We start from the raw sequence: 24,048 nt of genomic DNA, 5'->3' as shown, positions 1-24,048 counted from the left end.
TGTCTCAAAAAAAAAAAAAAAAATTGTCTTTTTTAAAATAGAGGCAAACTGCCGAACCAATAAAGATGTCATATTCATATAGATTTGCAGAGTATAGATACTGCATATGATTTAAAGAATAAATTTTAGGCCAGGCATGGTGGGAGATACCTGTAATCCCAGCACTTAGGCAGAAGGATTGCTTGAGGCTAGGAGTTCGGTCAACTCCTGGACAACATCTCTACAAAAATAAAAGTGAAAATTAGCTGGGCATGGTGGTGCAGCCTTATAGTCCCACCTACATGGGAGGCTGAGATGGGAGAATTGCTTGAGCCCAGAGGTTGAGAATTACAGTGAGCTATGATTATGCGACTGCACTCCAGCCTAGGCAACAGAGGCTGAGGTGGGAGGATCTCTTGAAGCCAGAAGTTAGATGTGCCCGGGCAACGTAATGAGACCCCATCTCTACTTTTCTTTTTTCCAAAAAAGAACAGTTGTCTGCAGGACCCATTTCTTGTAGCTGCCTAGAACTGCGTGTGGCTTCTTCACCCTCTGTCTTTTTAGTTGAGGTAGCTATTTGTATGGTGGTACCATACAAATAGAGTGAGACCCTGTCTTTTTATAGAAAATTTAAAAGAAAAAGATTTTATCAAGAGCTCTGTACCTGTCTAAAACAGATGCTTCACAGAGGTAGTAACATTTGAAATTATAAGGATGAGTAGAATCTGCAGGTGTTTCTTAGTTAGGTTGTACTATCTAAGGAACCAACGGAAAATGCCTCTCTGTGAACTTGATGTTTATTTCCAGGTTAGCATTAAGGAGTCAAATAGGAAAGGAAGTGTGCTACTGTTCAGTTGTAGGGAAAAGGAAAAGCTTGAGGCAAATGCTGGAGGCTCAAGGAGCATGATACTTTCAGATTTTAAAAAATCAGTATGGGAAATTTATATAAGATACCATAGGTAGGTAGTCAGACTTCATAAAGACTTTGGTATACGTACTGTGGGATTGATTTTTTTCTTTTATAGAGGCAGGTGAAAACAGAGGACAGGCAAACCTGTTGTCCACAGTCTGTACAAGCACTGGGATAGGTTTGAGTTGAGACAGTCACAGTGGGTAGGAATACATGGGAAGGATTTTAGGGTGCATGTGTGCTTTTACAGGTAGAATTGAAGGACCCTTTGACTGGTCTTGGCAGACAGAGAGAGAAGTCTGGTATGAATCCTTTACTTGGGCAGTAGCTATAGCATCTTGAGTTACTCTGAGTGCTTGCTCAATGTTTTTTTTGTTTTGTTTTGTTTTGTTTTTTTGAGATGGAGTCTTGCTCTGCCGCTCAGGCTGGAGTGCCATGGCACGATCTCCGCTCACTGCAAGCTCCGCCTCCCGGGTTCACGCCATTCTCCTGCCTCAGCTTCCCAAGTAGCTGGGACTACAGACGCCCACCACCGCGCCTGGCTAAGTTTTTTTGTATTTTTAGTAGAGACGGGGTTTCACCATGGTCTCGATCTCCTGACCCCGTGATCCACCCGCCTCGGCCTCCCAAAGTACTGGGATTACAGACGTGAGCCCCTGTGCCCAGCTACTCAATGTTTCTAGTAGTGATGTTGACTTATAGTTGGGATGCTCTGTGTAATTTGACAGAAGAGGCGGGTGGCTTCAAACTTTATGTTTGGGATATAAAGTTGACCCCGTTTTTGAATTATTTAAAATAATTTGAAAGATTAATGAAAATGCATTTTTATAATTTTCATTATCAGTAAAACGTTTGACCTTTGAGTAATCAATGCTGTTTTTCAATTATTATTACAGTATATTGGCTCCAGGTGAACTTAAATATAGAAAAGAAACTACTTTTTAAAGTACATAGGGAGCTGACACAGTGGCTGACGCCTGTAATCCTAGCACTTTGGAAGGCCGAGGTGGGCAGATCACTTGAGGTCAGGAGTTCGAGGCCAGCCTGGCCAACATGGTGAAACCCCGTCCTGACTGAAAGTAAAAAAATTAGCTGAGCATGGTAGCGCACACCTGTAGTCCCAGCTACTCAGGCTGAGGCAGGAGAACCGCTTGAACCCAGGAGGCAGAGGTTGAAGTGAGCCAAGATTTGCCCCACTGCACTCCAGCCTGGGTGACAGAGCGAGACTTCATCTCAAAAACAGAAAAGTACATCAGGGTTGCAAAATCAAATGACTTGAAGGGCCAAGCAGGTGACTTAATAGAACAGCTAGGTTTAAAACAGTAAGGAATGGTGTGGAGTCTGGACTTTCACATGCTCTATGTAAAGGAGTCAGAATCAGAAGTTTAAAAAAAAAACTGTTATCAGTGTCCCTACACAAAAAAGACATATTCCCAAACCCTGTGTTTTCTACTTTCTATATAAACAAAATACAGGAATTATTCAAATGAGGCCGAGTGTGGTGGCTCACACCTATAATCCCAGCACTTTGGAAAGCTGAGGTAGAAGAATTGCTAGACCCCAGGAGATTGAGACCAGCCTGGGCAACATGGCAAGACCCTGTCTCTATTTTTTAATAGTCAAAAAAAAGAAAAGAAAATAAGAAAACATTCAAATGCTTGAGCATGACAAAGGGGTTAGATGGCTTATTAAGTTGAATTTGCCAAATAGCATCATGTATGACTTAATGGAAATGAATGGCAAACCTTGTTTAGCAGATAGAATTAAATGAAGATGATTAAAAGTATTTCTAAAACATCTTTATTTCAAATATTTACGAAAATAGCTCTGTAAATTTACCATACCCAAGGCCCCTAAATATGAATTTTGATCTTAATCTTGAAAATGTATTGTCATTAGCATATTTTGTATAGTGGGTTTTTTTGTTTGTTTATTTCTGTTTTGGAAACAGCGTCTCACTCTGTTGCCCAGGCTGAAGTGCGGTGGCCTGATCACTTTTGCAGCCTTGACCTCCCAGGCTTAGGTGATCCTCCTGCCTCAGCCTCCTGAGTAGCTGGGACCACAGGCACATGCCACCACATCCAGCTTTTCTTTTCTTTTCTTTTCTTTTCTTTTCTTTTCTTTTCTTTTTTTTTTTTTTTGAGATGCAGTTGCGCTCTGTCGCCCAGGCTGGAGTGCAGTGGCACAATCTCGGCTCGCTGCAAGCTCCACTTCCCGGGTTCACTCCATTCTCCTGCCTCAGCCTCCCAAGTAGCTGGGACTACAGGTGCCCGCCACCATGTCCGGCTAATTTTGTGTATTTTTAGTAGAGACGGGGTTTCACCATGTTAGCCAGGATGGTCTTGATCTGACCTCATGATCCACTCGCCTCAGCCTCCCAAAGTGTTGGGATTACAGGCGTGAGCCGCCGTGCTGGACTGGTTTTTTTGTTTGTTTGTTTGTTTGTTTGTCTTTGTTTTTTTGTATTTTGGTACAGATGGGGTTTCACCGTGTTCCCCAGGCTGTTCGCAAAATCCTCGCCTCAAGCAACCCTCCTGCCTTGGCCTCCCAAAATGGTGGGATTACAGGTGTGAGTCGCCAGGCCCGCCACTAGGTCCATTGCGATCATAGTTCCCTACAACCTCTACCTCCCGGGCTTAACTGATCACCCACTTTAGCCTTCCAATTAGCTGGGACTACAGGCATGCGCCACCATGCCCAGCTGATTTGTGTATTTTTTAGTAGTTCTGGGGTTTTGCCACGTGGCCCAGGCTGTAGTGTGTTTTCTAATAGAAGCTGAGAATTTCCTTTGAAACTGTCTTTGTGAACTAGGAAGTAAAACCAGAAAAGGAATAATAATGTCTTAAATTTTATTCCTCATTTTGTTTTCTTTTGTTTCTTACTCTTAGATGGGAATGATGAACAACCCCAATCCTTACGGTTCACCATACACTCAGAATCCTGGACAGCAGATTGGAGCCAGTGGCCTTGGTCTCCAGATTCAGACAAAGACTGTACTATCAAATAACTTATCTCCATTTACTATGGACAAAAAGACAGTTCCTGGTGGAGGAATGCCCAACATGGTGAGTACTAATCCATTACAGAGTTGTTTTCAAACTGGCATTTTGACAAAACAATTGTGTTAAACTTTCACCCTTCTATTATATAAACCGGGGTTTGTACCCACTAGGATCCTAAATTGATATGTAATCATCATCCCTGTGAGGAGGCTTGTGCTTCCTTTCCATTTCTTGTGGTTTTTTGTTCCTTGTGGTTATTGATCAGTGAGCGTGTTGATCCAAACAGGGTCGACTGCTATGTTGAAGTTTTAGGGGCCTGCCATTCAGCAGCTTGGTCTTGTGAGTATTTCCATAGGATGCGAAAGTGGAACCTTTCTCTTTTGGGGGAAGGACTCTCTGGCAAAGGATTCGAACTCTCAGTGACCATATTTATCGATATTATTTGATTCTACTACACAAAAGTAAATTCCCTCTTAAAAGTAATGTATTGTTTTAAACAGTGATTTTTGTTACATAAAGTTTTCAGAAACTTCTAGTGTTGTTTCTGAACAACACTCAAATTACTAATAGTAAATGTGTCTGCATTCAACTTTGGAAAAAATTGTCTGAAAAAATGATTTTTCAGATGTTTTAGTTTTGTCCTTTGTGTCATTATGTTTATGGACTGCCTATATTTCAGATACTCTGCCAAATACTAGAGCTATACAGATGAATGAAACATGTCATTTCTATTCTGAGAAATGTTCCCTTTTTTTTTTTTTTTTGAGACGGAGTTTCACTCTTGTTGCCCAGGCTGGAGTGCAGTGGTGTGATCTCGGCTCACTGCATCCTCCACCTCCTGGGTTCAAGCAATTCTCCTGCCTCAGCCTTCTGAGTAGCTGGGGTTACAGGCATGTGCTGTCATGCCCGGCTAACTTTGTATTTTTAGTAGAGACAGGGTTTCTCCATGTTGGTCAGGCTGATCTCGAACTCCCAACCTCAGGTGGTCCACCCACCTCGGCCTCCCAAAGTGCTAGGGTTACAGGCGTGAGACACCATGCCCGGCCTGAAATATTCACTTTTTAATTTAAAAAACTAAATTTCTCCCAGAGTTTAGAGAAACTAGTTTTTCGCCAATCTGAAAGACCCCTTTGCCGAGTCTCCTGAGGAGTTCTTCATTGCTCTTTAAAACCTAATTTGGGTGTGCTTTTAACTACAGACACCTTCTCACCCTTCCCTCTCCCACTGGAGTTTACCATGTCCTTTTCTCTGCTTTTACTCTCTGTGTATTATACATACTTACATCACTTCGTAATGTCATTTTTTTCTTACTAAATCGAGCTTCTTAAAGGTAGGAGCCTTGGTTTATGAATTCCCTATGTCGAAAAATGGAGTCTAGCTTATAGTAGACTAACCATAAAGGTTTTAATTGAAAATATGCACATCTCTATGACTCCTACCATTAAATATATTGTTATATCTCTCAGGGTCAACAACCAGCCCCGCAGGTTCAGCAGCCAGGCCTGGTGACTCCAGTTGCCCAAGGGATGGGTTCTGGAGCACATACAGCTGATCCAGAGAAGCGCAAGCTCATCCAGCAGCAACTTGTTCTCCTTTTGCATGCTCACAAGTGCCAGCGCCGGGAGCAGGCCAATGGGGAAGTGAGGCAGTGCAACCTTCCCCACTGTCGCACAATGAAGAATGTCCTAAACCACATGACACACTGCCAGTCAGGCAAGTCTTGCCAAGGTAAGTGGATTCACAGGGTTACTGTACTTAGCAATTAATTTTTACAGTCAGGGAGAAGAAGGAAAATGTGATCAAGTCCTATTCTGTGGTGATGGATATGTTTAGTACCTTAATTGTAGTGATGGTGTCTGTGTATGTACAAAGTCACCAAAATGTATACATTAGAACAGGTGTGTTGGCTCACACTTATAATTCCAGTACTTTGGTAGGCCAAGTGGGGAGGATTGCTTGAGGCCAAGAGTTTGAGATCAGCCTGGACAACATAGAAAGACCTCTCCAGGCATGATGCCCCTGTAGTCCTAGCTGAGGGACTAAGAAGACTGAGAAAGGAGGATTGCTTGAGCCCAGGAAGTCAAGGCTGCAGGGTGCTATGATTGCACCACTGTACTCCAGCCTGGGTGACAATGTGAGACCATGTCTTTAAAGAAAAGGCTGGGCACGGTGGCTCATGACTGTCATCCCAGCACTTTGGGAGACTGAGGTGGGCAGATCACTTGAGGTCAGGAGTTCAAGACCAGCCTGGGCAATATGGTGAAACTTTGTCTCTACAAAAAATACTAAAGAACATCAGCCAGGTGTCTGGGTGTGTGCCTGTAGTCCCAGCTACTTGGGAGACTGAGGTGGGAGGATGGCTTAAGCCCAAGAGGCAGGGGTTGCTGTGATTCGACATCATACCACTGCACTCCAGCCTGGACGATAAAGCCAAACTATATTTCAAAGAAACAAAGTGTGCATAAATATGTGCAATTTTTAAATTTTATTTATTTATTTATTTATTTATTTATTTTTTTGAGACAGAGTCTTGCTCTGTTGCCCAGGCTAGAGTATGGTGGTGCCATCTCGGCTCACTGCAGACTCCACCTCCCGGGTTCACATCATTCTCCTGCCTCAGCCTCCCGGGTAGCTGGGACTACAGTCACCTGCCACCACGCCCGGCTAATTTTTTGTATTTTTAGTAGAGACACGGTTTCACCGTGTTGGCTAGGATGGTCTCGATCTCCTGACCTCGTGGTCTGCTCGCCTTGGCCTCCCAAAGTGCTGGGATTACAGGCATGAGCCACCGCACCTGGCCAGTATGTGCAATTTAAAAAATATTTATACCTCAAAGCATTTTAAAAATTCCATTGACTAAATGCATCATCCCGGTTAACTCACTCAGTAGAAGTCGTCTTGACTGCGTCCATTCTGTGGCAATTATGGATAAAGCTACCATAAACAAAATCAATTTTGAGACTCCTTTACTGGTAGTGACATTATTTTAGGAAATGATAAAAACATAGTATTTTTTTTTTTTTTTTTTTTTTTTTTTTGAGAGATAGAGTCTCGCTCTGTCGCCTAGGCTGGAGTACAATGGCACAATTTCGGCTCACTGCAAGCTCCGCCTCCTGGGTTCACAGTATTCTCCTACCTCAGCCTCCTGAGTAGCTGGGACTACAGGCACCTGCGATGACGCCTGGCTAATTTTTTTTGTATTTTTGGTAGAGACAGGGTTTCTCTGTGTTAGCTAGGATGGTATCGATCTCCTGACCTCGCGATCCACCTTTCTCGGCCTCCCAAAGTGCTGGGATTACAGGCGTGAGCCACTGCGCCCGGCCAAAACATGGTATCATTTTTGTGAGCATGTATCTAAGGATATGGGAAGAGAAGAAATTTCAAAGGTTTTCCCATGTGGTGATCCTCATAGACTTTGATTTTTATTTGCCCCAGCATAGCATACTTTAAATGTTATTGAGGGTTTGCTGTCATGTAAGCAAGTGTTCAGTTTAATACAATTTGCTAGAATCATTTTTACCCCATCTAATACAGTTTGTGTGGAGTCATTAAAAAGTGTTCATGTGTGTCGTACCATTGATTTAGAGTACATTTGCTTAGAATAAAGTAGGTTGTATAGTATGATGATGAAAAATGAGGACTCTAGAGCGAGACTGCTTGAGGTTGAATCTCACTTTGAGTACTCTCTGATTTTGTGCAAATTCTTTACCCATTCTTTTTGCCTTTCTTGACTGTAAATTCTGAGTATTAATAGGAGCTACCTTACAGGACTGTTGAGAAGATGAAATAAGTTAATGCATTTATATTACTTATTAAGTAGTCAACAAGTTAGCTATTATTAATGTAAAAACATAACCTGCTCTTAAAAACAAAAAAAAAATTTTTTTCTTCTCTTTAGTGGCACACTGTGCATCTTCTCGACAAATCATTTCACACTGGAAGAATTGTACAAGACATGACTGTCCTGTGTGTCTGCCCCTCAAAAATGCTGGTGATAAGAGAAATCAACAGCGTAAGTGATGAAATCTTTTGAAGGTTTATATGAAAAGTTTTTAAAGTCTCACCAGTGCCATTTATAGTACTACTTGATTATGTGAGGGACCTGTGGTATTGTACTATGTTGAATAAATGTTTTTTTCCCTTTTAATTTTTCTGCTTCCCTCATATTAGTGCATAGAATTGAACTGCTTAGGGAATTTGAGGCTACAGTGAGCTATGGTCATGCTGCTGCACTTCAGCCTGAGTGATGGAGTGAGAACCTGCTTCTATTTAAAAAAAAAAAAAAAAAAAAAAACAGTGCAGTGACTCACGCCTGTCATCCCAACAATTTTGGAGGCCAAGGCAAGAGGATTCCTTGAGGCCAGGCAACTTAGCGAGACCTTGTATCTTCCAAAAACTTTAAAAAGTAACTGTGTGTGGTGTGTGCCTGGCTGAGATGAGAGGATTGCTTGAATCCAGGAGTTGGAGGCTGCAGTGAGCTATGATTGTACCGTATCAGTCCAGCCTGGGTGACACAGTGATACCCTGTCTAAAAAGAAAAGAAAGAACTAAACACTGCTTAACATCTAAAATAAGATCCAGTAACTCTCAATATTCATTCTTTTTACAAGCAGCAATAGGTAAATTTATGTTCTGCTTTGAACGTATGAAAATTTAAAGACTGTTGCTTTCTCATTGGGCAAGTTACTCTTTTATACTTGTGATCTAAACGTTCCAGTACTTGGAAATTATTTTAAAAAGAAAAAATTGAGATTATTTTTATAATATTGGGATAGAGGAGAACTTTTTTTTTAAGAGAAAAGATGACTAACATTTTAAAAGCATAACTACCACATCTGTGTAGCAACAAAAATTTAATCTTTTAGGGTTAAAGGACAAATTTGGGAAGTATTGTACAGCATTTGAAAATGGAATTAAATTTTATAACAAGAATTGGGAATAGAAAATAGACAATTCACCAGAGGTGGGAGGAGAGAAGGGAACTCCCAATATAATTCACTATTAAGAAGAGAAATAAGGTACCATTTCTCTCCTGTCGTGTTGGCAGAAATGATGCTGCCAGGTGTTGGCAGTTGAATGGCTCTAAAGCATTTGATAGGAACTTTAATAAAGCCCTTTGGGAAGGCTATTGGGCATTCAGAATCAAAAGTCTTGTATGCCAGTGGTCCCCCTTTACGAATCAGTTCTGCATCTAGAAATTTCTTCAAGGAAATAATGGAAGACGATCCACATACTCAGATGTTTCATAGTCACGTAACAATAATTTTGTGTGTATGTGTGTTTTTTTTTATTAGACATGTTAGTCTTTTTTTCTCACCAGCGTTAATGTTGTAATACTATATCTTTTGTCTTCTCTAGCAATTTTGACTGGAGCACCTGTTGGACTTGGAAATCCTAGCTCTCTAGGGGTGGGTCAACAGTCTACCCCCAGCCTAAGCACTGTTAGTCAGATTGATCCCAGCTCTATAGAAAGAGCCTATGCAGCTCTCGGACTACCCTATCAAGTAAATCAGATGCCGACACAACCCCAGGTGCAAGCAAAGAACCAGCAGAATCAGCAGCCTGGGCAGTCTCCCCAAGGCATGCGACCCATGAGCAACATGAGTAAGTTTGTGTCATCCTAGTAACAGTATTGGTTGTGTCAGTAAATGACAGCTATAAATACAGGGTCGTTAGCTCCTTTTTGTTTTTTCTGCTACATGATTAATTTTTGAAACAATTTTTTAAAGATTACAGTGTAAAAGGGCCCTTACAGTTCATCTGCAAGAGGTAACCGCCACTGATTTGTATCTTCCTTGATCCTTTTTTGCATTATGTGAGTTTAGATTTGCAGAAATGAGATCCCATATGTTATTCCACAACAAACTTTGATTAATATCGTGTAGACAGTCTGGGCACAGTGGCTCATGCCTGTAATCCCAGCACATTGGGAGGCTAAGGTGGGTGGATCACAAGGTCAGGAGTTTGAGACCAGCCTGACCAACACTGTGAAACCCTGTCTCTACTAAAAATACAAAAATTAACAGGGTGTGGTGGTGCGTGCCTGTAATCCTAGCTATATGGGAGGCTGAGACAGGAGAATGGCTTGAACTTGGGAGGCAGAGGTTTTAGTGAGCTGAGATTGAGCCGTTGCACTCCAGCCTGGGTGATAGAGCAAGACTCCGTCTCAAAAAAAACAAAACTGTGTAGACATCTTTCATAGTCAGTACTCCATGTATCATTTTAAATGGTTGTATAGTATGTCATTCTTTTTTTTTTTTTTTTTTGAGGTGGACTGGAATGCAGTGGCATGATATCCACTCACTGTAACCTCTGCCTCTGGGTTCAAGTGATTCTTCTGCCTCAGCCTCCTGAGTAGCTGGGACTACAGGCGCACGCCACCACACCCAGCTAATTTTTGTATTTTTAGTAGAGATAGCGTTTTCACCATGTTGGCCAGGATGGTCTCAATCTCTTGACCTCATGATCTGCCCGCCTGGGCCTCCGAAAGTGCTGGGATTACAGGTGTGAGCCTCTGCGCCCGGCTCAACAATCTCTTACAGATGGACATTAAGATCTCCAATTATTCTGCTGTTTTAAACTATACAACAGAAATTGTTGTGTTTTGACCTGAGGCATTTTGGGTTGAAACATACAGAAGTGAGTGTAGTTGGTAATGATTTCCTCATGTCTGGCAGGAGGAATAGTGTGCCTTTTCAAATACTTTTTTTGTGACTTGTTTGCCTCACTTCCTGTTGTATGACTGAGAGGGAAGAGGGAGTAGTATTCCAGTATCCTAATTTGGGGATATATATGTTTCTCTGATTGCATACGATAAAATTGGGAGAATTGTTCTAGTATCTTAATTTTGAAATATGTATGTTTCTCTAATTGCATATGATAAAATCAAACAGCTTTTTTCTGTGTCTATTCCTCTACTGTCAAGCAATTCAAATATCTAAGCTATTTTGTTTGAGTAGTTAGACATCCAGCATTGTAGAGACGGGGTCGTCTTGTCCAGGCTGGTCTTAAAATTCTGGGCTCAAGCAATCCTCCTGCCTTGGCCTCCCAAAGTGCTGGGACTACAGGCGTGAGCCACCGCGCCTGGCCTAAGATTATTTCCCCTCCCCCGGAGACAGAGTCTTGCTGTGCCACCCAGGCTGGAGTGCAGTGGCACGGACCTTGGCTCACTGCAGCTTCCACCTCCTGGGTTCAAGCAATTCTTCCTGCCTCAGCCTTCCAAATAGCTGGGATTACAGGTGCCCTCTACCACACGCGGCTAATTTTTTTATTTTCTCGTTTTTAGATAGAGACAAGGTTTTCCATGTTGGCCAGGCTGGTCTTGAACTGCTGACCTCAGGTGATCTGCCTGCCTTGGCTTCCCAAAGTGCTGTGATTACAGGCATGAACCACCATGCCTGGCCCTCTAAGATTGTTTTTTAGTACAGATTGAGTATCCCTTTTCTGAAATGCTTGAAAACAGAGTACTTCAGATTTTTTTCGGAGTTTGGAATGTTTGTATTTGCTGGTTGAGTTGAGAATCCCAAATCCAAAAATCAGAATGCTCCATTGAGCATTTTCCTTGAATATCATGTTGGCATTCAGAAAGTTTTGGATTTTTGTATTTGGGATGCCAAACCCATACTGCTATTTTTTACTTTCTTCCTATTTTCCACTGCTGTGTTCTGTTGCTCCCATTTTTAGTTTTTGAATTAATCTTTAGGATGTTTTCTTTTTCCGCTTTTTCTTTGCTATATATTTTCTTTACTGTAATAATAGTATTTTCAAACCAGTGATCTGCTTTTAAGCACATATTGAGCCACTGTGCAGTGAAGTTTTAATGCTACCTGTGTTCATAAACTGTTTAACAACTGTTTTGTCGGAAACTGCAAGTTGTGAGAGTGAAATGCAAACATTTTTAGACCCATCAATTTTGATTTTGACTTTTAATAATTCAAGATCCAAAATGATAGGTAGATAGTGACGTGGAGCTTCTTGTATTCAAGTTTGTAAGTCAGATTTTGCAGTCACTGGCATGACTGCTTTAGACAGTTGTGCTAATAATGTTCATTGTACCACACCGATTCTACTTTAATACTCCTCAGATTCTTCATTCCTGCCCTATTGTTATTGTTTATTACTTGGTCCATTGATTTTATTCTTTTTTTTTTTTTTTTTTCTGATTTCAGTCTTGAAAGCAGTATTTTCAAAGAGGATGTTTTTCTTTTTATCTAATCAGGGACTTAGATAAGTTCTCTTAGATAAATTTTGGATAAGTAGAAACGTACATGTGTGTGTTTGAGATTGGTCTCCCTGTGCGTGTGTGTGTTTGAGACTGGGTCTGATAACTAGAAACGGGTGTGTGTGTTTGAGATTGGTCTCGTGTGTGTGTGTGTGTGTGTGTGTGTGTGTGTGTGTGTTTTGCTTTGTCATCCAGGCTGGAATGCAGTAACACGATCTTGGCCTGCAACTTCTGCCTCCTGGGCTTAAGCGATCCTCCTACCTCAGCCTCCCAAGTAGCTGGGACCATACACATGCACCACCACGCCTGGCTAATTTTTGTATGTTTTGTGTAGACAAGGTTTCGCCATGTGGTCCAGTCTGGTCTTGAACTCTTGAGCTCAAGTGATCCACCAGCCTCAACTTCCCAAAGTAGTTTGTGTTTTTCATTACTTCCATGACAATCAGTGCTAACTTGTTAAATAATTATTGAGTGAGGAGTTTTTAAGCAGGACTAGGAAAAGGGATGAGGAGCAATCTTGCCTTTTCAGGCTTCCGTTTACCTCTTCTGTATTGAAAATACATGTATAGGAGTAATGGAAAGTTGGACTTGGAGACTAGCATATTTTCCCCTCTTGTTTTATATCTTCTATCTTGGAATTAGCATTGTTTCTTTCTTTCTTTTTTTTCTTTTTCTTTCTTTTTCTTTCTGAGATAGCATCTCACTCTGTCACCCAGGCTGGAGTGCAGTGGCGTGATCTCAGCTCACTGCAACCTCTGCCTCTGGGGTTCAAGCGATTCTCCTGCCTCAGCCTCCAAGAGTGGCTGGGACCACCTTTTTGTATTTTCTTTTAGTAGAGAGAGAGTTTCACCAGGAGGTCTTGAACTGCTGACCTCATGATCCGCCCGCCTCAGCCTCCCAAAGTGCTGGGATTACAGGCATGAGCCACCATGCCCAGCATTACTTTTTTTTATCTCCCATTCCGTGTTATGCAGAATGCATCTTACCTTTTTCCTTAAGTTTTAGGATATTGACCTTAGGTTGATATCTTCCCGTGGCCTGGAATTTCATTGTTGTAATTGGGTAGTTCCATTTTATTTTTCAAACTTCTTTGTATAGTTCCTATTATAGCTCTTTTCCTCTCATTATATTATCTTGCCTATGTACTTTTATATATATGCAGAATTATTTGAATGATAATTTTGGGGGATTTTTTCCCCCCATTTCTTGGTGTCTTATTTAGAATTAGATTTAAGATCACTCAAGTTTCCTTTGTTTTTATTTCTTCAGTTAATAGTACCTTTGTAGTAATAACTGTCTTAGTGAACAAAAATCTCTAGAATAGACCTGGAGACCTTGGAAAGAATGTGTAGCTGTATTTTCATGTACCATCAGAAGGCACTAAGATAAGCAGATTCATGTACAGTGTAATCAGTTTTTTATTTCATTGAACTAAAAAAAAATTTGTTAAATTAATAATTTATATACAAATGTAATTTTACACAAGATTTTTACAGTAACACATACATAATTAATGACATCACAACTCTATTTGAAAAAGACCACTTCTAACAGCTAAATTTCAGAGAGCGAGCCTAGTAATATTAGAAGGAAAATTTTGCCCAGGCGCAGTGACTCGTGCCTGTAATTCCATCACTGGGAGGCCAGGGTGGGAGGATTGCTTGAACCCAGGAGTTTCAGGATGCTGTTATCATCGTGTGCCTGTACTTTAGCCTGGGTGACAGAGTGAGATCTTGTTTCGAAAACAAAACAGTGAAGGAAAGTTTAGCCTAAGCTTTTAGGGAGCATGATGAAGGAAGACAACAGCATTTCTCTCTTTAAAAATTGTTTGTAAATTGAGCCAGTTATTTTCATTTTAGTGGGAAGTTTTGTTTTTAACTAAAAATAACTTGAGGGGTGTATTAATAGAACTGTGTATCAAAAGTCTTTTAACCACATGAAAATTTGGTTTGATGTGAGTGTTGCTGTTGGTTGTTTTTAGTGTTTTTGTTTGTTTTGTTTTTGTTTTACATTGAACAACATGGGTTTGAATGCTTTTAGTTTTTCTTTCTTGTTTGTTCATTTGTTGTTTTATCTCTCCAGTAACTTAAGTTGTTATTAGTGTTTAAAGCAGTAGAATATACAGCCAGGTATGATGGCTTATGCGTGTAATCCCAACAACTGGGAGGCCAACACAGGAGCATAGGAGTTTGAGACCAGCCTGGGCAACATAGTGAGAACCCCCATCTCTTTTTTTTTTTTTTTTTTTTTTTTTGAGATGGAATCTCGCTCTATAGCCAGGCTGGAGTGCAGTGGCGTGATCTCTGCTCACTGCAACCTCCGCCTCCGGGGTTCAAGCGATTCTCCTACCTCAGCCTCCCAAGTAGCTGGGACTACAGGAGCGTGCTGCCATTCCCAGCTAATTTTTGTATTTTTATTAGAGACAGGGTTTCACCATGTTGGCCAGGATGGTCTTGATCTCTTGACCTTATGATCCGCCCGGCTTGGCCTCCCAAAGTGCTGGGATTACAGGCGTGAGCCACTGCGCTCGGCATCTACTTCGGGAGGCCGAGGTGGGTGGATCACAAACTCAAGAGATCGAGACTCTCCTGGCTAACATGTTCAAACCCCGTCTCTACTAAAAATACAAAAAATTAGCCAGTCGTGGTGGCAGGCGCCTGTAGTTCCAGCTACTGAGGAGGCTGAGGCATGAGAATGGCGTGAACCTGGGAGGTGGAGCAGGCAGCAAGCGGAAATCGTGCCACTGCCAGCCTGGGTGACAGAGCAAGACTCCATCTCAAAAAATAAAAAAGAAAGGATATTCATTAAAGGTGTTAATTGAAGAAGTAATGTATGCACATTAGAGCTATTTAAGCCATTTTGAAGGAGTGTTGGAATGTTCGATAAAATGTGTTTTTCTTTCACCCGTACACTGCTTTGTATCCCTCTCTCTAAGGATCTGTACTTAGGCTTCTATCTGCTTACATAAATTTTTGTTGCTTATGGAAGTATTTGCATGTATAGTTAAATTCTCTAAACAATTTTGGGTTGAGAATTCTTTGCTCCTTCTAGACATATATAACTGTAAGACATCAAAAGTGGAAATTCTAAGAATATATTCAAGAATGTTTTTATGTTAGCACTTGCCAAATAGCTCTTCCAAGAGATTATCAGTTTATATACATCTGTGCATTTTGGTTGAAAATGTGTATTTCCACACATCATTCTCAACACTTGGATTTAGAAAATCAACTTCTAAAAGTTTTGAGAATTTCATACATGAAAATATGTTTTAAGTTTAACCATAATTGCTATTGTGCACATTTTTTTTTTTTTTTTTTTTTTTTTTTTTTTTTTGAGACAGATTCTCACTCTGTTGCCCAGGCTGGAGTGCAGTGGCATGGTCTCAGCTTACTGCAACCTCCGTCTCCTGGGTTCAAGCGATTCTCCTGCCTCAGCCTCCCAAGTAGCTGGAATCACAGGTGCCTGCCACCACGCCCAGCTATTTTTTTGTATTTTTAGCAGAGAGGGGGTTTCACCATGTTGGCCAGGCCAGGCTGTTCTCGAACTCCTAACCTCGTGATCTGCCCACCTTGGCTTCCCAAAGTGCTGGGATTACAGGTGTGAGCCTCTGCGCCCGGCCACATTTGCATTTATTTATTTATTTATTTTTGTTTAGATTTCTATATTTACTGTTGGGTGGTTCATGTTTTTCTTACCTGCTTATAAGGGTACTTCAAATCAGCCTTTACATATGTGTTGCCAGTTATATTGTCAATTATTTATTGTATGTGCTGCTGATATTTTTTTCCTGATTTGTCATTTGTGTCTTAACTTTATGGTATTTATTGTATGGTGGCTGTTGTATTTATTTCTGTCTTTTGTTATTTCATTTTGACTTAGGTGCTAGTCCTATGGGAGTAAATGGAGGTGTAGGAGTTCAAACGCCGAGTCTTCTTTCTGACTCAATGTTGCATTCAGCCATAAATTCTCAAAAGTAAGTCTTACCATGGTTTGTACCCTGAGTCATATTACAAATACTGGTTAACAATTAATTGTTTGAATTTTTAACATAGTTTCCTCGGTTTGACGATGTCTTTGAATACAGACAGATGTTTGAGTCCATTCTTTTCTTTTTTCGCTCTGTAGCCCAGGCTAGAGTGCAGTGGTGCGATCTTGGGTCACCGCAGCCTCTGCCTCCTGGTTCCCGGTTAAAGTAATTATCCTGCCTCAGCCTTCTGAGTAGCTGGGATTACAGGAACACGCCACCATGCCCAGCTAATTTTTGTATTTTTAGTAGAGACGGGGTTTCACCATGTCGGCCAGGCTGGTCTTGAACTCTTGACCTCACGATCCCCGTCCGCCTCAGCCTCCCAAAGTGCTGGGATTGCAGACTTGAGCCACCCTGCCCGGCCTATTCTTTCTTCTTTCTACAGCCTTAATTGAAATTGTATTAATTATCTAGTGTGGCCTACACCTTCCCTAATAGAGTAGGATGTTGCAAGGTTACAGCTCCGTAACAGTCGGCGTTATCCTGATGTTAAGAATTAGTGCACCATCCTCAGCAATATGTCAAGACGTCTTCTCTACAAGAAAACAGAAAGAAGTTAGCTAGGCGTGGTGGTATGCATCTGTACTCCCAGCTACTGGGGAGGCTGAGGTGGGAGGAGCACTTGAGGCTGGAAGGTCAAGGCTCCAGTGAGCTGTGATTACACCACTGCACCCCAGACTGGGTGACAGTGAGACTGTGTCTCAAAAAATAATAATTATTATTTTAAAAAAAGAATTAGTCCATCATCCAAATAATTCCCTGAGGTGAGCTGTGTTAAAATGACAGCTTAGTCCAATAACACAAGCCTTAGAAAACTAAGTGTGGGCTGGGCATGGCAGCTCTCCTATAATCCCAGCACTTTGGGAGGCTGAGGCAGACAGATTGCTTGATCTTAGGAGCTCAAGACCAGCCTGGGCAACATGGCAAAACCCTGTCTCTGCGAAAAATACGAAAATTAGCTGGGCATGGTGGCGCCCACCTGTAATCCCAGCTACGCAGGAGACTGAGGCAGGAGAATCGCTTGAACCCCAGAGGCGGAGGTCGCATTTAGCTGAGATTACGCCACTGCACTCCAGCCTGGGCAACAGGGTGACACTCCGTCTCAAGGAAAAATAATGGCTGGGTGCAGTGGCTCACGCCTGTAATCTCAGCACTTTGGGAGGCCCAGGTAGGCGGATCACTTGAGGTCAGGAGTTTGAGACCAGCCTAACCAACATGATGAAACCCCATCTCTACTAAAATACGAAATCAGCCAGACATGGTGGCGGGTGCCTTGTAATCCCAGCAACTTGGGAGGCTGAGGTAAGAGAATCGCTTGAACCCAGGAGGCAGAGATTGCAGTGATCTGTGGTTGTGCCACTACAGTCCAGCCTGGGCGACAGAGCAAGACTCCATCTCAAAAACAAACAAAATACAAAAGATTAGCTGGGCATGGTGAGGCACGCCTGTAATCCCAGCTACTCAAGAGGCTGAGGCATGAGAATTGCCTGAACGCGGGAGGTAGAGGTTGCAGTGAGCCAAGATTGCACCATTGCACTCTAGCCTGGGTGACAGAGCAAGACTTTGTCTCAAAAAAAAAAAAAAGAAAAAAAGAAAACATAACCAACAAAACCCAGAAAATTAAGTCCTATGATATTTTGTGTTAGGACGTCATTCTGCCCTCCTAAGAAATACAGCTTTCCCTCACACAGGTTCGCATGCACACTTTAAAATCAGTCTAGTTACACAGTTCTCCCTGCCTGACTCCTAAATGCAAATAGAAGTGACATAGCATATTGATCCCATTACAATAATAAGTGTCAGCTTGAATTAAATGAGGTCTTCTTTCTCCTACCTTTCTTAACTAAAACTATTTGGTGACCCCTTTTTGAAGCCCAATGATGAGTGAAAATGCGAGTGTGCCCTCCCTGGGTCCTATGCCAACAGCAGCTCAACCATCCACTACTGGAATTCGGAAACAGTGGCATGAAGATATTACTCAGGATCTTCGAAATCATCTTGTTCACAAACTGTAAGTAAGATCGTCGACACATCTCATTCGTAAAGAGATGTTATGTTAACATGCTTTCAGTCTCCTGGGCATTTAATCACTAAAGGAATATTAGCTAATTTTCTGTAGCATGGACATTGATGTCGATACTTCTACTCTTGTGGATTTCTTACTGCTGCTGCTTTTTTCCTTTTCAACCTTTCTTACCATCTATAGTAGTCTTTCAGCTTTAATAGTATGTGAACTATTCTGTCTAGTACCAGTAAATAATACATTAATTAAACATTGTTTTTAGCTGTTGCCTTTGCAAAACTTAAATATCTGAGAAAAACTAGGCCTCAGCTCATTAAAATATTGCAATGATAACATCCTTTTCTGTTACTCCTGGTGGAGCGGGTTTTTTTGTTGTTGTTGTTGTTTTTTGTTGTTTTTTTGTTTGAGACGGAGTCTCACTGTGTTGCCCAGGCTGGAGTGTAGTGGCACAATCTTGGCTCACTGCAGACTTTGCCTCCCGAGTACCAGCAATTCTCCTGCCTCAGCCGCCCAGGGAGCGGGGACTACAGGCATGCGCCACCACACCTGGCTAATTTTTGTATTTTTAGTAGAGACGGGGTTTCACCATGTTGGTCAGGCTGACTTCAAATTCCTGACATCAAGTGATACGCCTGCCTCGGCTTCCCAAAGTGCTAGGATTACAGGAATGAGCCACCGCGCCTGTCCTGGTAGAACTTTTATTATGTTGATAAGTTGAATCTGATAGGTTGGTCTCTCTGGGCTTCTCGTCCTCCAAATGTGCACATGGCAGTTTATTTTTTGAGAAGTTGATATATTTCAGGTACTCTCCCCTTATAAACTCCATCTTAATCCAAAGAGTTTTTGTCAGATGAAGGAGGGGGAGGCATATAGAGCAAGGTAATGAAATGTGCTCAGCATCATAAAAAGGTAGAGCTTGGACCTCGCCGATTACAGAGTTTACCCTTCAAACACCATGCAGTATTTTTTCTTGGAGAAGTCTTTTCATTTCACTTCCAGTTAATAGCAGGGTCTGCTTTACTGTATCCATATTTTTTAATTGATTGAGGAACTATTTATCATTTTGTCTTAATTTGTTTTTGAGTTACACCAGACTACCAATTATATATGTTTCATTTAGGAATTCTTTTTTTCTCCCAGGAACCCATGCTTGCCAATCATCTAGGAATTTTTTTTTTTTTTGAGACAGAGTCTTGCTCTGTCGCCCAGGCTGGAGTGCAGTGTCATGATCTTGGCTTACTGCAGCCTCCGTCTTCTGGGTTCAAGCGATTCTCCTGTCTCATCCTCCCAAGTAGCTGGGGTTACAGGTGTATGCCATCACACCTGGCTAATTTTTATATTTTTAGTAGAGATGGGGTTTTACTGTGTTGGCCAGGCTGGTCTCAAACTCCTGACCTCAGGTGATCCACCTACCACGGCCTCCCAGAGTGCTGGGATTATAGGCGTGAGCCACTGCGTTCAGCCAGGAGTTCTTCATTGGTAGCACTGAGGAATGGAATTTGACAAGGAAAGAACTTCTCAAGTTTAATGAAATTATTCCTTTAATAAAGAATAACCAATCTCTTATTTTGTGACAAACTATTCAGTAACTTTTATTTAGTGGACAGAGATGATTATTTGGGATTGATATTTGACTTTACATTAAAAGTTTATTATATATGCTCAATTTTTCTACCAACTTGGTATTCTTCTGGTCTTCCATTTATATCTTCTTTATCTGGTTCCTTCAAGTCCTATGCAACTGAGTACGAGATACCCAAATAAAATTAATGCCTAAAGACCACATTTATTAGTCATAAGAAATACTAGTGCAAAACATTCTGTTAGGGAATTGCATGAAAGTGAAAAACAATCTAACAGAATCATTATGAATTTCTGCTCTCTCCACTTCGGGTTTTTGGTTGGTTGGTTGTTTTTTATAAGCCTTTGTCAAAACACTTCAAGTTTTTGATGTCTTCACATTTTAGAGTGGTTAATACATTTTATTTCAGTAAGCTAAGTAATAAATTTAGAAGAGTAGATGGAGCTCTGAAGGCTTCTGCTACCTGATTCTATGACAAGGCCTGTTTTCCTCGTTGTCTTTAGTATGTAGCCCACTGTAATATTTTGCTTTACATCTAGAGTAACAGGGACCAAAGAGTATTTTTTATAGAGTCATTTCTTATATTGTGCTCGGAAATACAGACACAAATTCTTTTATCACAGAAAGACAATTTCGTTTCAGTAAGTATTATATTTTAATGTATCTCACCTTGCCACTTTTTTTTTATGTGTTCCTCTGTGTGTTCAGTGTATAAAAATTGGAAAAAGTCTAATTAAAATCTGACATGCTGGCCGGGCACAGTGGCTCACGCATATAATCCCAGCACTTTGGGAGGCCGAGGCGGGCGGATTGTCTGAGGTTGGGAGTTTGAGACCAGACTGACCAACATGGAGAAACCCCGTCTCTATTAAAAGTATAAAATTAGTGGGGCATGGGAGCACATGCCTGTAATCCCAGCTACTTGGGAGGCTGAGGCAGGAGAATCACTTGAACCTGGGAGACGGAGGTTGTGGTGAGCCAAGATCGTGCCATTGCACTCCAGCCTGAGCAACAAGAGTGAGACTCCGTCTCAGGAAAAAAAAAAAAAGCTGACATGCTATTACACTGGTAGGATTTTCTTTTTCCAGCGTCCAAGCCATATTTCCTACACCGGATCCTGCTGCTTTAAAAGACAGACGGATGGAAAACCTAGTTGCATATGCTCGGAAAGTCGAAGGAGACATGTATGAATCTGCAAACAATCGAGTGAGTGTCTAGTTTTTTTTCTATTAATAGCCAAGATCGAGCCTGTTGTGGTTATTTTATTCCTTTTTGGCATGTACAAGTAGTACATGTGCTTCAGACGGGGACACGCTGTAGCTACCCTGTCTTATTATCACCAAGCACAGTTAGGATAACAATGCAATTTCTTAAGTGTATGTCATCAAGAATTTTATGTTTTTCCTCCTAATGCAATGCACTCATGTGGCACTTTATCTGGTTGTCCTGTCAACCTAAAAAGTGGCTGAGTGCGTGCAGTGGCTCGATGCCTGTAATCCCAGCAGTTTGGAAGTCTGAGGTGGGCGGATCACTTGAGCCTAGGAGTTGGAGACCAGCCCGGGCAACATAGCAAAACCCCATCTCTACAAAAAATACAAAAAATTAGCCAGGCATGGTGGCGCATGCCTGTAGTCCCAGCTACCCAAAAGGCTAAGGTGGGGGAGTCACTGGAGCCTTGGAAGTCAAGCTACAGTGATTCATGGTTGTGCCACTGGTAACAGAGGGAGACCTTGTCTCTCCTAAAAACAGGAGGGGATGGTGCTGAGCTGTTAAAAGCTCTGTTCTCTCTTCACTGGAATATAATGAAGTAGCGACTTACTACTGTTAACGGCAGTTCAGTTTCTCTACGTAAGTTGAACTTTCTAAATTGGCACCATATAGAATGAAACTAGTATCTGTTCTCAGATTTTTTCTGTTACCTGGTGGTAGTTCCTTTTTTCCTCATCTCCCTTATTTTACTTCAACAATTCAAAAGGCGGAGTACTACCACCTTCTAGCTGAGAAAATCTATAAGATCCAGAAGGAGCTAGAAGAAAAACGAAGGACTAGACTACAGAAACAGAACATGCTACCAAATGCTGCAGGCATGGTTCCAGTTTCCATGAATCCAGGGCCTAACATGGGACAGCCGCAACCAGGAATGACTTCTAGTAAGTGTTTTTTGTTATATTTCTATTTGAGAGAAATTGATAATAAAATAGTTTCTATCCAGAGTCATTAATTTCTATAAGCTTGTGTAACTATTCTGGAGTTTTTTAAATAACCATTTGCCTTTGCAGAGAAAGTAACTCATCTACTAGTAAAAACAGCAGAACAAGTATATTTAAGACGTCTGGGCATGGTACTTAACATACCTTGATAATCTGGCAATGTTTTTAGAGCCCAAGGTGTAAACTTCGCTAATAGTGACACCTGGAAAGCGATAGCCTACAGATATGCACAGATTTCTCTGAGACTGGCTTGTGTGGTAAGTAGCCAGTAGATGTTTGTAGGCTGACCAGGTTCAGGAGCCCTGTAACACACATAATATCATATTACACTGTCACACTTCCTTCTTTACATAAAATATTCTAAGGCTAGGAACGCTTTTCTTTTTTTCTTTTTTCTTTTTTTTTTTCCTTTTAATTACATTTATTTTGATGCTGAATTTACTGCCGTTACCATAAGTTTTTGTTTCTTCAGTTTCTTCTCGGATCTCTTTTTCTTCTGGGCAACCTCCTCTTCTGGTTTAGGAACAATCTATTCCTTTTCAGTAAGGATCATCTCAGTGTGTCAGGGAAAGCTCATGTATGGGTTAATCCAACCATGAGCTCTGTAGGTCCGTCGGCGCATCTTAAGTGCTTTGTTCACTTGGATATGCTCGATGACCAGAGAATCTACATCTAAACCCTTAAGTTCAGCGTTACTCTCTGCGTTTTTAAGCATGTGCAGCAAAAATTCAGCACTCTTTTTGGGCCACCGACCTTATGTCCAGCCACACTGCTTGGCCTGGGCACATCTGCCAACTCCACCATTGTAAGGTCGGAATTGTACACACTGTTTCTGTAAAGTGACATCTTTCAGATACTTCGTGGCTTTTCGAATATGCATACCCTTGATGGCCTGGGCAGTTTCACGAGTGTTCTTAAAGTGAACATGAAGATTGGAACCTCTTGATTTGCATGATTTCGTGGGGTTCTCCGGGTCAAGTGAACAGCGAACCATTTTCACAGATTACCTCAGGCCGCTTAGGGAAAGAGGTTTTTGGTTTTGTTTTTGTTTTTTAAAAAGAGACAAGAGTCTCACTCTGTCAACCAGACTGGAGTACAGTGGCGTGATCTTGGATCATTGCAGCTTCCGCCTCCCAGGTTCAAGCAACCTGGGATTGCTTGATTCAATCAAGCAAGGATTCAGGCACGTTCAAGGATTACAGGCACGTGCCACCATGCCTGTCTTAATTTTTTTATTTTTCATAGAGATGGGGTTTTGCCCTGTTCGCCTGGCTGATCTCAAACTCCTGGCCTCAAATGATCAGCCCACCTTGGCCTCCCGAAGTACTAAGATTACAGGCATGAGCCACCACTCCCTGCCTAGAAGCATCATTTAAAATTACATTTTGACAGCTTCAGTTTCTGGTTATAGCATCATTATTGACCTGATGAATTAACCAGATAGCCAAGACTATGATAAATTGTCTTAATCTTTGACTTATTGGTAGGATCAAAGTAGTGAAATATGGAGCAGGCACACCATTTTCAGGAATGACACAGGCTGTTTAAATGCTGTGGGCAAGGCTGTGATAGGAAAAACCTGCATTTACTGAGTTAGGAAATGCTCATGACCTATCAGAAAGTGCCAGCTGAGCCAGCAGGTAGTAAACCTCATACCATCAGTAGATTATAGGTGGGCTAAGAAGTTCATCTCTTTCATTCATTGAAGTAGTAAAGTAAATAACCATTGGTTACCACTGGCCTTTAGCAGCCTCATTTGCTAACTGAAGTGTGCCAGGTACTGTTTTCTGATGTGTAAAAAGATGGCAGGAGCAACATTGCTGAGGAAATAGCATATGTGGAGGCTGCCCAATAGTAAGGAAAAACACATATTTTTTGAGTAGTTTGTTAGAGAACAAATTTTGAGGAATGAAAAAGTCGAGATTAGAGTTGAGACTGCTTCAGTACATGATTTGAACTTGCGTAGTAACTAAAGATTTAAAAAAAAAAAAAAGGCCGGGCGCAGTGGCTCACGCCTGTAATCCCAGCACTTTGGGAGGCCGAGGCGGGTGGATCACGAGGTCAGGAGATCGAGACCATCCTGGCTAACAC

General features: G+C 41.5%; 1 protein-coding gene and 1 pseudogene across 3 annotated transcripts in view; one reads left to right on the top strand and one right to left on the bottom strand.

Annotated features, from left to right (window-relative positions):
- Positions 1-13,728, bottom strand: part of LOC105538830 — a 17,040-nt pseudogene extending 3,312 nt beyond the window's left edge. Inside the window, exon 1 of the transcript XR_001005970.1 lies at positions 13,718-13,728. The product of XR_001005970.1 is annotated as an acyl-CoA-binding protein pseudogene (transcript). The remainder of the gene's footprint in view (positions 1-13,717) is intronic.
- Positions 1-24,048, top strand: part of EP300 (E1A binding protein p300) — a 97,069-nt gene that overhangs the window by 33,513 nt on the left and 39,508 nt on the right. For both annotated transcript variants that reach the window (XM_011978788.1, XM_011978789.1), the window contains exons 3-10: positions 3,778-3,954; positions 5,358-5,619; positions 7,790-7,903; positions 9,250-9,495; positions 15,995-16,088; positions 18,016-18,153; positions 20,836-20,953; positions 21,723-21,897. In XM_011978788.1, coding sequence (XP_011834178.1) covers positions 3,778-3,954; positions 5,358-5,619; positions 7,790-7,903; positions 9,250-9,495; positions 15,995-16,088; positions 18,016-18,153; positions 20,836-20,953; positions 21,723-21,897 — 1,324 coding nt within the window. The remainder of the gene's footprint in view (positions 1-3,777; positions 3,955-5,357; positions 5,620-7,789; positions 7,904-9,249; positions 9,496-15,994; positions 16,089-18,015; positions 18,154-20,835; positions 20,954-21,722; positions 21,898-24,048) is intronic.

This window comes from Mandrillus leucophaeus, unplaced genomic scaffold (assembly GCF_000951045.1).
Source record: "Mandrillus leucophaeus isolate KB7577 unplaced genomic scaffold, Mleu.le_1.0 Scaffold2, whole genome shotgun sequence".
In the NCBI taxonomy this organism is placed as follows: Eukaryota; Metazoa; Chordata; class Mammalia; order Primates; family Cercopithecidae; genus Mandrillus; species Mandrillus leucophaeus.
The sequence above is the reverse complement of the archived record's forward strand: the minus strand, read 5'-3'. Positions and strand labels throughout refer to the sequence as shown.